General features: G+C 46.6%; 1 protein-coding gene across 1 annotated transcript in view; it reads left to right on the forward strand.

The window, feature by feature from the left end:
* Positions 1-13,415, forward strand: part of LRRCC1 (leucine rich repeat and coiled-coil centrosomal protein 1) — a 297,998-nt gene that overhangs the window by 75,920 nt on the left and 208,663 nt on the right. The window contains exon 7 of the mRNA XM_069220424.1: positions 4,768-4,967. Coding sequence (XP_069076525.1) covers positions 4,768-4,967 — 200 coding nt within the window. The remainder of the gene's footprint in view (positions 1-4,767; positions 4,968-13,415) is intronic.

Consider the following 13,415-nt stretch of genomic DNA (forward strand, 5'->3'; position numbering starts at 1 on the left):
TTTTGGTTAGGGAGTAGGGCTGGGTAATGTATGCAGATAGTAAGGGACAGGATACAGGCATGGGTAGTGTCCGGGGTAGCAAGGGTTTTTTAGGGTTGAGAGAGATCTAAATTCAAATAAAATTATATAAATTAAATACATTCATTTATATTTAAAAAATAAATGTAATTAAATATTTTTTAATGTAATTTCTCTATGGTGTTATTAGATGAATTACTTTTTTACAAAATTATTAAAAATACAATTAAATTAATTTAAATGATACATATTGTTTTTAGAAAGTGCGGGCAGCACTATATAAAAAAATATTTTCATACTCAACTGTGTATGTTGCCTTAGATCTAAATTGGACCTGTACCTACAAAAATTCAAACCTCCTTAACTGTGCTGATCCCGACCTACCTCTTAGAATTATACCTATCTACATGATAACATTAGTGATCAAAACCAGGGCAACTTAATTTTTGCGGTGCATGTCTTTAATTGCTAATAATAGCCTAACTAACCATCTCCAATCATACCTCTGCTATCTGACCATACATGTCTACTAATGATCCCCTCTGACTATTTTACCCCTCTGTCTCTCACCTACTATTCTCATTTCTCTAAAAGCTAAACATAACTGCATACCATGAAATCTCAACTAACAGCTGTATACCAAAATATTAGATAACATATCCATCCAGGAATGAATACATCTTTTGGCTCCAGTTGATATCACTCTATATTATATGTATGTGCTTCTTTTGTATATCTTTTATAAGATAAATAAAGATTTATGAAATATAAAGATTTTTTTTATATTAAAACTTGTATATATTTCCGACCAACTGCTTAGAAAAAGCAAGAGATTGTCACTCACAGGATAAATATTCCAGCTGTATTTAGTCAACCAGCAAATGGACATCCACCAAACTGGAATTTTATGAGCAGGGTTTTGCACACAAAACTTTAGTAACTTACCTGTGAAGTAAAGTACAGCGATGGAATTGTGCTTTGATGTAATGAGCACAATGTAATTACTTTCTTTGCATTTACCTGCAAAGTAACAACTGACATTCGCCTTCAACGTTGCTATTCCAACCTCCGTGGTTTTATTCAGCTGCAGGCATTTCTTAATAGCTACCTTAATCTCTGCGCTATTGGGCTCATTTTGAACATTATATTTACCTAATCTTCACCTATTATCTCTAGTGACAGTGACTATGAGGTCCAGTAAAATTATTGGAGATTGAACTGAGACAGTAATCAGTTCCATTTGCACCTCCTTGATCCAGATCATCACTCTAGCGAACTCAACTAAGTGGTCTATCAAAAAAGGATATATGTGTGAGAAAACTGAGTAGACTTGTTTCCCTTTATGCTGTGACTTCCATATATCTACTAAACATCTTGGCTTTGCCAATGTGTGATTCCCAAGGTTTTAAATGAATTTGATCTTAATCAGGAAATAATCCTTCATGTTATCCAAGCTGCATATGTAGGGAGCTGGCTCTTTATATAGTGGACCAAATAGATGTACACTGCGTAAGCATCCAAGCTGGCCCAAAGGAATTACACCAGTGACACCCCAAATGCTCTCTTTTGTGGTCAGTAGTGTGGTCGAGCAGTTAGGCATATTAGAGGGTGCTGTGCTAAGCATGTAATGCACACCTATAGGCAGTAAGCAAGTCACACACTCAAATAAATACAACACCAATTTATAAAAATAACACATACTTTTATTTAAATTTTGATACCAAGATCATCGGTATTGGATGAGTACTTTTTCAGGTTATGATTTTTTTATAGTTTTCAAACCATATACTGCATACGGGTACTTAGCAGCGACTTACAGGACCAAACTTCTAGTGTTAAGGTAGGTATGGGGCAAGGTCCAAGGCAGCACCAACAGGTCACTTCGGGAGGTACTGAGGCACCCAGGTGCAGAGGTGCTTTTCAGCTTCAGGTGCGCTAATGTTATCCTAGGGGAAAGAATCACACACTGCATATAGGCCCTTAGCAACAACTTACAGGACTGGGCTAGGTCGAACAATTCACCTTGGGGGGCGGGGGCTGTGCAGCATCCGGGTGTAGAGGTGTGTTACAACGTCAGGTGTCCCATTCACTTCAATAGCGATCGATCAATTTAGAAAGGGGCTGCGAAGTGATTGGGGACCAGTCCGGGGGAACCCACAGGGAGGCTTGACCCTTGAGATCCTTGGGCATAAAGGGACACCTGGCCCACCCTCCTCTGGATGTGGGGCTCAGGTGCAGTGGTATGTTTTGGCATTTGGTTCTGGTGCAGGGGATACTTGTGGTTGGAGGGGCCTGCAGAACGAGGCTGCGAGTGCTGTCTGGAAGTCCACAGTGAGCGAACTTAAGATGGGCTTCATCCCTGGAGGGTCTGGGAATCATGTTGGCACCGCTGACCCACTTCAGCTCGAGCTAATATGCAATTTAGGGGAGTGAAGGGTAGTAGCAATGTGCTACTTAACCTCAGCGTCACTATGCCCCCTGGATGACCACTTCTTTTGGGGATTGCGAATCAACCTGTCACAGAAGTCTTAATTGGACCGCACATAAGATGGTGAAACTCCTGAGGCTGCGTTTGTTTCAAGCTGGTCACTCTAGGGGTGTGTCCAGCCTAGAAATGGAACATGCCTCCTGCATAGCTAATTTTCCTGCCTATCCACATGCCAGATGGACCCTGGGGCAGGGGGGTCAGCATCTTCCTGTGAGGAAGGCCAGATTTGCATATCAAAGGAAGTGACCTTCTTTGAAGCCTCCTGCCTTCGTATGTAGTTTTGCAGGTCAACCTGTTGGGAGGGGTGTGTAACACCCCTACCAGTGCAGGCTTTATTTCTGACCTCCAGAGAGCAAAGGCTCCCACGCTTGGGTGTCAGAATCTCACCTGTTGGTGGCCGGCTGGCTAGAACTAGTCAGTGAGTCCACCAGAAGTTGGTAGGTTTTCAGGGGGCACATCTAAGGTGCCCTGTGGGTGCATGTACTAATAAATCAGTGATGATATATTAATTTTAGATGTTTGTTACCAAACATTCCTAGTTACTGTGAAGCAATTGTGTAGTTGGTAAATTTGTATTGACCAGTCTCCAGCACATGTATTTTATATGGCTGCCCTGCACACTTACTATGTCTACAAATCGACAAAGATATAGAGGCATTTCTGCGCTTGCAGATATGCCCACATGTGTAATAAAAATTGCCCCCTGTCCTAGGACTGTAAGGCCTGCAGAAGGAGTGATTTACAAATATTACATGCAGTGTTTTAGGGGACATGGCACACAAGCTATGTGCCATGTTGTGTTTTCACTTTCGGGAGCATCTTGTCACGCAGCCTGCAACTACAGCCTGCCTGAGGTTGGTGCTGGAGCCCTTAGAGTGACACAAGTTATGCTGCAGCACTTAGGGAGCCTTTTTAGTACCTAGGCCTTAGGTTCCAGAGGTACCGTTTACTAGGGTCTTACAGAGGTGCTAAAGGGCCTTACAACTTGGGGATCAAAAGATCAGGTGTCTTATTTTGGGGAAGGAACACGCACTGGGTACCTGATTAGTGGGAACCCAGTGCACTTCAGACAAAGTTGCATCAAAGACCAGCCAAAAAGTGGGGGGAGTAGGGGTGCTGCAACCAGGACCCAGTTTTTTAAAGCATATAATTGGCGACACCACACGTCTTTTGTAAGCATTACTCAGTAAATGCATCTTGAATCCTGTTGGAGACATATGCTGTCTCGTCCAATAGATATGGTACAGAATTAGTGCACCATAAGGAGGTGCACCTTGCAGGTCCCTTCTCCATTACCAGAGACATTAACAATCAGTTCTGAAGGAGGGAGGAGTCCACATTCAAGAGTACTAGAGTCACCATGAAAGTAATCTTTTCCTTTTTGCTCCAAACACTTCTCTGGTCACCTTAATTTAACAAAAGGGTTTGAATCATAACAATAACAATATGACATCCTGTAAATAACATCATTTAGATTTGCAAAGTTCTGAACTGGTCTACTGGACACACCTCAGAAAAAGCAGTACAATTTGGTGGTACCGGCTGATCTGGCTGGAACTGGATGATCTGGCCAAATTTGGGAAGTACGCTATGTACCTCCAAGGAAAATTTAACTCTCACTATAATGCGCAGACAGATTTCTCGTTCCAGCCATGAACTGTTCTTTTATGTAGTCCGTATTTTATACTTGTATTTTATATTTTGTATTCTCTTTTTGCAATGATTTTAATTAATCCCGCTATAAAATCTGATGATGAACCAGTACAATTTAGATCAGTATGAGAAAGGTGATGCAAGACCTCTGCTATATTTAGCACAGAAAGTACGTAATAATTTTATATTGTCTTCCTTGCTGTGCATTTTTTACAATCATTCTAGGTACTTCTCAAAGTGAAATGTAAACTATTCTAGAGTATAACACCAAAATTCAAATTTCAAAATTTAGGACCTATCCCTATTATCACTACCTGGACTCGCTCATTGATGTCGGAGGCACTAAGTGACTGGAATAATTAGCTTATATTTGCACTTGGGCAATGAGTTGTAAATACTGTCACCATTGTCATTGAGCAGTGCGATTTAGCAGTAAGGTATAAAATCTGTACCCAACCACCCGCTTCTATTCGTAAATAAGTAGAATTCTTTGAAGCAAATATTTATCATCTCTTGCTAAATGGCTCTTACCATTTGCCTTGAGTGCGTAAAATGTTTGGTCTTTGATCCAGTCTAATTTGAACCAGTGTAATTTTACCACTGTTCAGCCTTCTAGTCCAAGAGTTGTTACGCCTGTGAAAGTGATGAAAGCAAAACGAGAGACTGATCTGACATCGGAAAGTGATTATGGAAGTGGGAAAGAAAATGGAAGTGTGTTGAAGAAAACTAAGATACCAACCTGTCGAAAAGCAATGCAGACTTCAAAGCAGCCTGGGAACCAAAATCCAAAAGCCAAGATTTCAGACAGGTAAGTGGGTTGTACAAATTTGGTTATCAGTATGCTACTTAGTTAATTTCTACTCACCCTTTTGAAAGCTCTTCCATAAGCAGAGGTTTTCTAATGTTCTATGGCAAAATTTCCCTTCTGACCTGTAATGTAGCTATGCTTACACTGATTGTGTTCCTCTTAAAACATAACTATTACATTGGATGCCTGTTTTTTGTTCCTCACTGAAGAGTACTTTTGTACTATATGTAGTATCATTGTGTATATTTATTTTGGCAGGGGTATGTTGCTGTGATTTTTTTTTTTTTTAATAGTTATGATTTAATTGAAATGTTAGGGAGTTCGGTTCTGTGGGGAGTTCAGTGTGGTGGAGGAGACATTGGGAATGGCATCTGTTCCTGTTCCTTGTGTACTTTCACTGCAAATTAGTAAATTTGACAAAAGAAACCTGCAGAAGCTCTCTGCCACTTATTTCCCCATACTCGACAATGATGCGCTTCTTGTCATTTCAAGTTTCTGGATGTCGTTTAAGCCCACTAAAGAGGTTTGGTGGGCAGCTGCATGAAAGCTTTTACTACTTCTGATGCCTTTCTTAGGAAGTGTATATTTGCCTTTGTGAGGAAGTGGTTCAATATCGAGGTACTATTTCCTTTACCTTTATGGTCCTGTTATGTTCTTCAACTTATTACTGCAGTTGTGACTGTTACGAGTGCAAGCGGTTCAACGTACAGAGTTGTGACTCTGCTCGCGACTTTAGTACACTGCTCGTGCTGTGGATTCTTTGGCTTTGCTCCTGTGTGCTGACGTTTGTAGCTCGCTCTGTGTTCTATTTCCCCTAGAGCTCAGAGTACACCGCATTGCGTAATGACATGGCGGCCATCTTGTATTAGAATCAGCTTTATTTTAGCAGCACTCTGTGGTACAACATTCTTTTCAGTGACAGGTACACCGGACACTGGGTTATTTGATGCCTACATTTTTGGTGATGAGTACACCAGTCTCGGTAAGAAGATTGGCCTACATTATCGATGATATGCACATTGTTTAATGCATCAGTATCACTCATCAGCTACAAACAATTCTTTTGTCATTTAATCTCTGCGATGACAGGCACACCTTGACATTTGACCTTAGTGCTTTTAATATAGTTTATCTTGCTTTTATTGTTGTTTGAGTTTGTGTGTGCAATGTCTTCTACCTGGTAAGCCCTCTTTGTTTCAGATAAAGTGGGTAAGATCTTTTAAGACTTATATTGCAGAAATTGATGGTAAGAATTTTTCTGCTAAACAAAAATTGGCATTACTGTTTACGTTTCTTGGATATGCTGCCGTAAAGACTTTTTATAATCTTCAAGCTATTCCAGCCGTGGAAGTGGGTGAAGGTTCATGGAATGTGTGTTAAAAAAAAAAAATGTCATCTGTAGATTGGAAAAGCACTTCACAGAAGAACCAAATGTAATGATTGAGAGGCAGTTTTTTTAGAGAAAACAATTTGGTCAGGAAACAATTGAAGAGTATGTAGCTGCTTTGATAGTGTTTGATAGTGTTTGATAGTGTTAGCTGCGAACTGTGACTTCAGAAAAAATGTGGAAGCATACATTAGGGATCAATTCATTTTTAGTTGTGAATCAAAAAGAACATCAGAAACATTTATCAGCCTGTTGTAATCTGTAGCTTGCAGAAGTTTTGGATATTGCGAAAAGCATACTACAATGTTGTCAGCAAAAGCACTGGCTGCGGATAGTACATTTTCAAATGTTTCAGTTGGAGCAATTCAAACCAAGGATAAACTTGTACTTTAAAGAAAAATGTGCACTGTTTTAGATGTGGATCCAAATCACACTTGAGTAACAATTACAACTGTCCTGCAATTGGAAAAGAATGTAACAAATGTAGTAGACCGGAGCATTTCTAAAGTGTATATAAAAGTCCTAGATCAGTAACCAATGTAAAAGTTCTGTGGATCGTGTAGCTGAAAGTTTGGAGGATTTGGTTCTCACTTTGTTTGATTCTATTTTGATTTTAGTGTGTATGCCATACAAACTGGTTTCAAAGCACCTTTACTGGTGGTCATAATTGGTAACATCGATGTTGAGGTGATGGCAGATTCCATTTCATCTTGACAGGCTGGGTATGTTACTGTTGCCAGGTACTGATTGTCCCATTTTGTTATGGGATATAAATGTTGACTGCATTGAGATGCAGAATTGTGATGTGAAAAGTGTGATTGACAAGCAAAAGTTTGTATTTAGGTCTAAGGTTGGTAAAATGTAAAGTTTCAACGTGAAATACAATTTAAAAAGGGGCCTCTCCTCTACAATATGAAATGCAAATGTTACCCCTTAGTGTTTACAATGGTCTAGAAGAACATTCGGACGAATCGCGTTGCCAGGGCATAATAGAATCTACTGATGGTGTTGAACACATCTGGTAATATTTGTGCTGATGTGAGATTTTTTAATAAAAATATAGCAGTGGATTGTCATCTGTTACCCAAAATACAATAAATATTTGCTGCTGTTTGTGGTGCTAGATTTTTCTCTGTAATGGATCTCAAATCCGCTTATCAATGGGTTGTTTTGACTGAAAAATCACATGATCTCACAACATTTGTTATCCCATTTTGTGCTTATAAGTATCTGAGTTTACCTTTTGGTTTGGCCACTGCAGCCAGAGTATTTTAAAAAAAAATATGAACACATTGTTCAATTGACTTGAGGGTGTACAAACCTTTCAAGACAATATTTTAATATTTGCAGAAAACTTGGAAAAAAATAACTATTTGGGTAAGGTGTTGAGCATTTTTGAGGAAAGGAGTCTGATAGCATTAAAAAGTGTAATTTCTGCAGAAAGAGATTGATTATTCTGGACATAAACAATTTTGGGATCAAAAAGAGTGTATAGGTGCTGCCTTGGATGCTGTTGACATGACTGAGGGTGCTATTTTAGAAGAGGAATGGTTGGATTTAAATAACTCTGACAATCTGTTGTTACTTGTAAAGAAGTATTTGATGGAAGGACCTATTTGTGCCTCCCCTTAAACGTGGACTCAAACTGGTGAGTATTGCCTTTCTAGGGCATTCACATATGTCAGCCACAAAATAACTGCTCAAAACGCTTTTTGGGTGACCAGGTATGGATGCTAATGTTGAAAGTTTCATTAATACTTGTTCTGTTTTTCTAAATTCAGATAAACATTGAGTTACTTAGACTGAACCTTCGAGTTTACCTGAAAAACCTGAAACTCTAAATTGATTTATTATACCTCTGTTAGCAGTCCTTCTACCGAGAATGTGATTTGATTTTGGATAGCATTTTGAATTTAAAGGCTTCCCTAAAGATTTGAAATGTATCAAGCAAAAAGCGGTTACTTAAGATGTCCTCAGCCAATAGTCAAGTTGAAAGGGCGCAAACAAGTTTTCAAAAGAGGGTCTTCAAACCGCTTTGGGGGAACAATAGAAATGTTTTTGAATTTCTCAAGGAAAAGATTTGGATTTAGCACAATGCTCATGATTCTTCTACTGGAGTTTCTCCATAATATTTGATGAGGTGTAGGAAAACACGTACTTTTGAAAGCAATATACAGTTACATCTGCTGGACTCTTCTGGTTACGGGGATATATAGGGCTTGTAGGGTCATCAAGAACACTAGGTACCCAGAGCCAATAAATGAGCTGCACCTTGCAATGGGTTTTCATTGCATACCAGGTATACAGCAATTTGTTTGGTGAAATAAAGAGTGAAAAATAGGTATCAAGGAAACCTTTGTATTTCTAAAATGGGCACAAGATAAGGTGTTGAGAAGCAGTGGTTATTTGCACATCCCTGAATTCCGGGGCCCCCATACTAGCATGTGAATTACAGGGCATTTCTTAAATAGACTTCTTCTTTGCACAGAGTCTAGTTGTGGATTTTGGCCTCTAGCTGAGCCGGCACCTAGGGAAACCTACCAAACCTGTGCATTTTTTAAAAACTAGATACCTAGGGATTATCCAGGGTGGGGTGACTTGTGGGGCTCTCACCATGTTCTGCTACACAGAATCCTTTGCAAACCTCAAAATTTGTCCCAAAAAAAACACTTTTCCCTCACATTTTGGTGCCGCAAATTTCTGGAAACTGAGAGGAGCAACAAACTTCCTTCCACACAGCATTCCTCCAAGTCTCCCGATAAAAATGGTACCTCACTTGTGTGGGTAGACTTAGGGGGTGATTCTAACCCTGGCGGTTGGTGATAAAGCGGCGGCCAACCCGCCAACAGGCCGGCGGTTCAAAAAAATGGAATTCTGACCCTGGCGGGAACCGCCAACACAGCCCGCCACATTAACACTCCGACCGCCACGGCGGGACCGACAAACAGCACGGCGGTCACCGCCAACAGACAGGCGGCAGACAATGTACCGCCCACACTATTATGACCGGCCAATCCGCCACCTTTTCCGGGGCGGGAGCACCGCCGATAAAAACACGGCGGAAACAGACTACGAACGGGAAAACGCTCACCTCTACGCACTCCACGAGGAAGGAGGACAGCATGGAACCCGAATTAAACATCCTACCTGCTCTCGTCTACCTGCTCATCTACCACGAGTACGAACGCCGGCGCAGACGACAACGGTGAGTACTGCACCTACGACACAGGGGAGGGGGGAGGACGAAAGGTTACGTGCACACACATACGCGATACACCCACCCCCCCAAACCATGTACACACCAATGCAGAGCAACAAGTCACAGTGACACCACCCAAACCCCCGTAAAAAAAGCAAGGACATAATTAAATTGTGACTCGAAATTTATGGGAAATAAAAACCACTGATAAGTCACGGTCAAATAGCAATAACAATTAAAAAAAACAATTCAATATCCAGTGCATACGATAAACCGAGGCAATAAGTCCTGCACATCTAACGATATTCCAAGTGTCCGTGGGCCAAAGTGTATCAACACAAGGGCAAAGCCCACACAGGAGACCTGAGTCCTTTGGAGAGAACACTGCAGGGGCATCTGATGAAAAAACTACAGGCACCTCAGGGGGAAGGGAAGGGAGGGGGCACCACAGCCACATGAGTCCACGACGCCAGATCCACGAAGGGGCCACCATGCCCACTGTGCCATCCTGGGGAGTGCAAAGCCACAGTCTCTCAAGTCTCTAGAGTGGGTGGCTTGCCCACTCGGCCATCCTGGGGAGTGCAAAGCCACAGTCTCTCAAGTCTCTACAGTGGGTGGCTTGCCCACTCTGCCATCCTGGGGAGTGCAAAGCCACAGTCTCTCAAGTCTCTACAGTGGGTGGCTTGCCCACTCTGCCATCCTGGGGAGTGCAAAGCCACAGTCCATCAGGTGGATAACAGTCTCCACCGGTCAAGGAGGAGGCATGGTGGGCACAGTGAACCGTGAACAGTAGCTCGAGACCGATCCGGCACTGTCATTGTGCCAGTGGTGCTTGAGACGGCGGGGCCCAGCGGAGCGGTGCTTGAGACGGCGGGGCCCAGCGGAGCGGTGCTTGAGACGGCGGGGCCCAGCGGAGCGGTGCTTGAGACGGCGGGGCCCAGCGGAGCGGTGCTTGAGACGGCGGGGCCCAGCGGAGCGGTGCTTGAGACGGCGGGGCCCAGCGGAGCGGTGCTTGAGACGGCGGGGCCCAGCGGAGCGGAGCTTGAGACGGCGGGGCCCAGCGGAGCGGTGCTTGACAGGAAGGGCCCAGCGGAGCGGTGCTTGAGATGAAGGGCCCAGCGGAGCGGTGCTTGAGATGAAGGGCCCAGCGGAGCGGTGCTTGAGATGAAGGGCCCAGCGGAGCGGAGCGGTGCTTGAGATGAAGGGCCCAGCGGAGCGGTGCTTGAGATGAAGGGCCCAGCGGAGCGGTGCTTGAGATGAAGGGCCCAGCGGAGCGGTGCTTGAGATGGCGGGGCCCAGCGGAGCGGTGCTTGAGGTGAAGGGCCCAGCGGAGCGGTGCTTGAGATGAAGGGCCCAGCGGAGCGGTGCTTGAGATGAAGGGCCCAGCGGAGCGGTGCTTGAGATGAAGGGCCCAGCGGAGCGGTGCTTGAGATGAAGGGCCCAGCAGAGCGTTGCTTGAGATGAAGGGCCCAGCAGAGCATTGCTTGAGATGAAGGGCCCAGGTGAGCGTTGCTTGAGACGGCGGGGCCCTGTTCAGCGGTGCTCTTCTGCACGGCGGGGCCCTGTTCAGCGGTGCTCTTCTGCACGGCGGGGCCCTGTTCAGCGGTGCTCTTCTGCACGGCGGGGCCCTGTTCAGCGGTGCTCTTCTGCACGGCGGGGCCCTGTTCAGCGGTGCTCTTCTGCACGGCGGGGCCCTGTTCAGCGGTGCTCTTCTGCACGGCGGGGCCCTGTTCAGCGGTGCTCTTCTCCACGGCGGGGCCCTGTTCAGCGGTGCTCTTCTCCACGGCGGGGCCCTGTTCAGCGGTGCTCTTCTGCACGGCGGGGCCCTGTTCAGCGGTGCTCTTCTGCACGGCGGGGCCCTGTTCAGCGGTGCTCTTCTGCACGGCGGGGCCCTGTTCAGCGGTGCTCTTCTGCACGGCGGGGCCCTGTTCAGCGGTGCTCTTCTGCACGGCGGGGCCCTGTTCAGCGGTGCTCTTCTCCACGGCGGGGCCCTGTTCAGCGGTGCTCTTCTCCACGGCGGGGCCCTGTTCAGCGGTGCTCTTCTCCACGGCGGGGCCCTGTTCAGCGGTGCTCTTCTCCACGGCGGGGCCCTGTTCAGCGGTGCTCTTCTCCACGGCGGGGCCCTGTTCAGCGGTGCTCTTCTCCACGGCGGGGCCCTGTTCAGCGGTGCTCTTCTCCACGGCGGGGCCCTGTTCAGCGGTGCTCTTCTCCACGGCGGGGCCCTGTTCAGCGGTGCTCTTCTCCACGGCGGGGCCCTGTTCAGCGGTGCTCTTCTCCACGGCGGGGCCCTGTTCAGCGGTGCTCTTCTCCACGGCGGGACCCTGTTCAGCGGTGCTCTTCTGCACGGCGGGACCCTGTTCAGCGGTGCTCTTCTGCACGGCGGGGCCCTGTTCAGCGGTGCTCTTCTCCACGGCGGGGCCCTGTTCAGCGGTGCTCTTCTCCACGGCGGGGCCCTGTTCAGCGGTGCTCTTCTCCACGGCGGGGCCCTGTTCAGCGGTGCTCGTCCAGTAGGTCAAGGGAGCCAGACCTGGCCTGGACTCCCTGCTCAGTCGCCCTCCGACCGTGCTGTTGCTGGACCCTTCGGTGACGGAGTCCTGGGCCCTTTGGTGTTCTCCCTAACACCCGGGATGGGGCTTGTGGGCCCCTCCTGCTCCGCGCTCCTGCTGGCTGACTTTTCCGCCCTGCTGCCCTTTCGCTCCTTAGATGGGGCTCTCTGGCCCTTGCCTCCCCTAGATGTTGTGGCTGGTGAAGTGGGCGAACTTTGCTCCTTGGGGGCAGCCGTGTCAGTCCTCTCACGGCGGCCCTTTAGCTTCCTGGTCTTCTTGCCTGGTGGGGGGCTGGCTGTCCCCTTGCTGCTGATTGAAGTGTCACTGCTGGCAAAGGGTGGGCTCCAGAACCCATGCACCACAGTGACACTCGAAGCTGGGCTGGTGGTAGCTGAGGTGCTCTTGGGACTCTTTGCAGATGGAGGGGGTGGGTCAGTGGAGGGAAAGAGGTCAAGATTAGCAAGGAAAACTTTCTTAGGACCAAGGTAAAAGGTAGGAGAAGTGGTGATGGAAGTGGAGGAAGAGGATGTGGTTGTAGGAGAGTCAGGTGTGCTGTCTTTGGGTGCAGGTGCTTGTGCTGGAGGCTGTCGTGAGGTGGATGGCTGTTGGGTGGGTGTCTGCCTGTGTTTGTGTGTCTTGGAAGAGGGGGTGACAGACACAGTGGGAGAGGACACAGGGGACATGTAAATGGTAGTGGGGGTGGTGACTGCACGTGTGCGGACTGGACTGGAGGGTGTGCTGGTGATGGAAGCACTGGCTGATGGTGGTGTGCATGCAGGTGTGAGTGTAGACGTCACAAGGAGGGAGGAGGGAGACTAGGAGGAGTGGGACACAGAGGTGGTAGTGACTGTTGGAATGTCTGCATCTGGGTGTTGCTTGCGTGAATGCTTGTGGGTTCTGTGGTGCTTGTGTCTGGATGAGCTGCCCTTGGGTGTTGAGGTGTGTGCAGGCTGGTCTGATGGTGTGGATGGGATAGGCTGAGGAACAGGAGACAGAGACAGGCTGGAGGCAGTCAGAAGAGGGAGGCTGGAAACAGGGACAATGGCTGCCGTCAGTGCTGAGGCCAGAGCATTGAATGATCGTTGATGGGCAGCCTGACCCGAATGAATGCCCTCCAGGTAGGCATTGCTCCTATGCACCTCCCTTTCTACCCCCTGGATGGCATTCATAAGGGTAGTCTGCCCAACAATGATGGTCCTCAGGAGGTCAATGACCTCCTCACTGAGGGCAGCAGGGGTAACAGGGGCAGGGGCTGAGGTGCCTGGGGCGAAGGAGACGCCCGCCTTCCTGGGCGAGCGGGCACGGAGCGTAGGCTG

The sequence above is a fragment of the Pleurodeles waltl genome, chromosome 2_2 (genome assembly GCF_031143425.1).
Source record: "Pleurodeles waltl isolate 20211129_DDA chromosome 2_2, aPleWal1.hap1.20221129, whole genome shotgun sequence".
Classification (NCBI taxonomy): Eukaryota; Metazoa; Chordata; class Amphibia; order Caudata; family Salamandridae; genus Pleurodeles; species Pleurodeles waltl.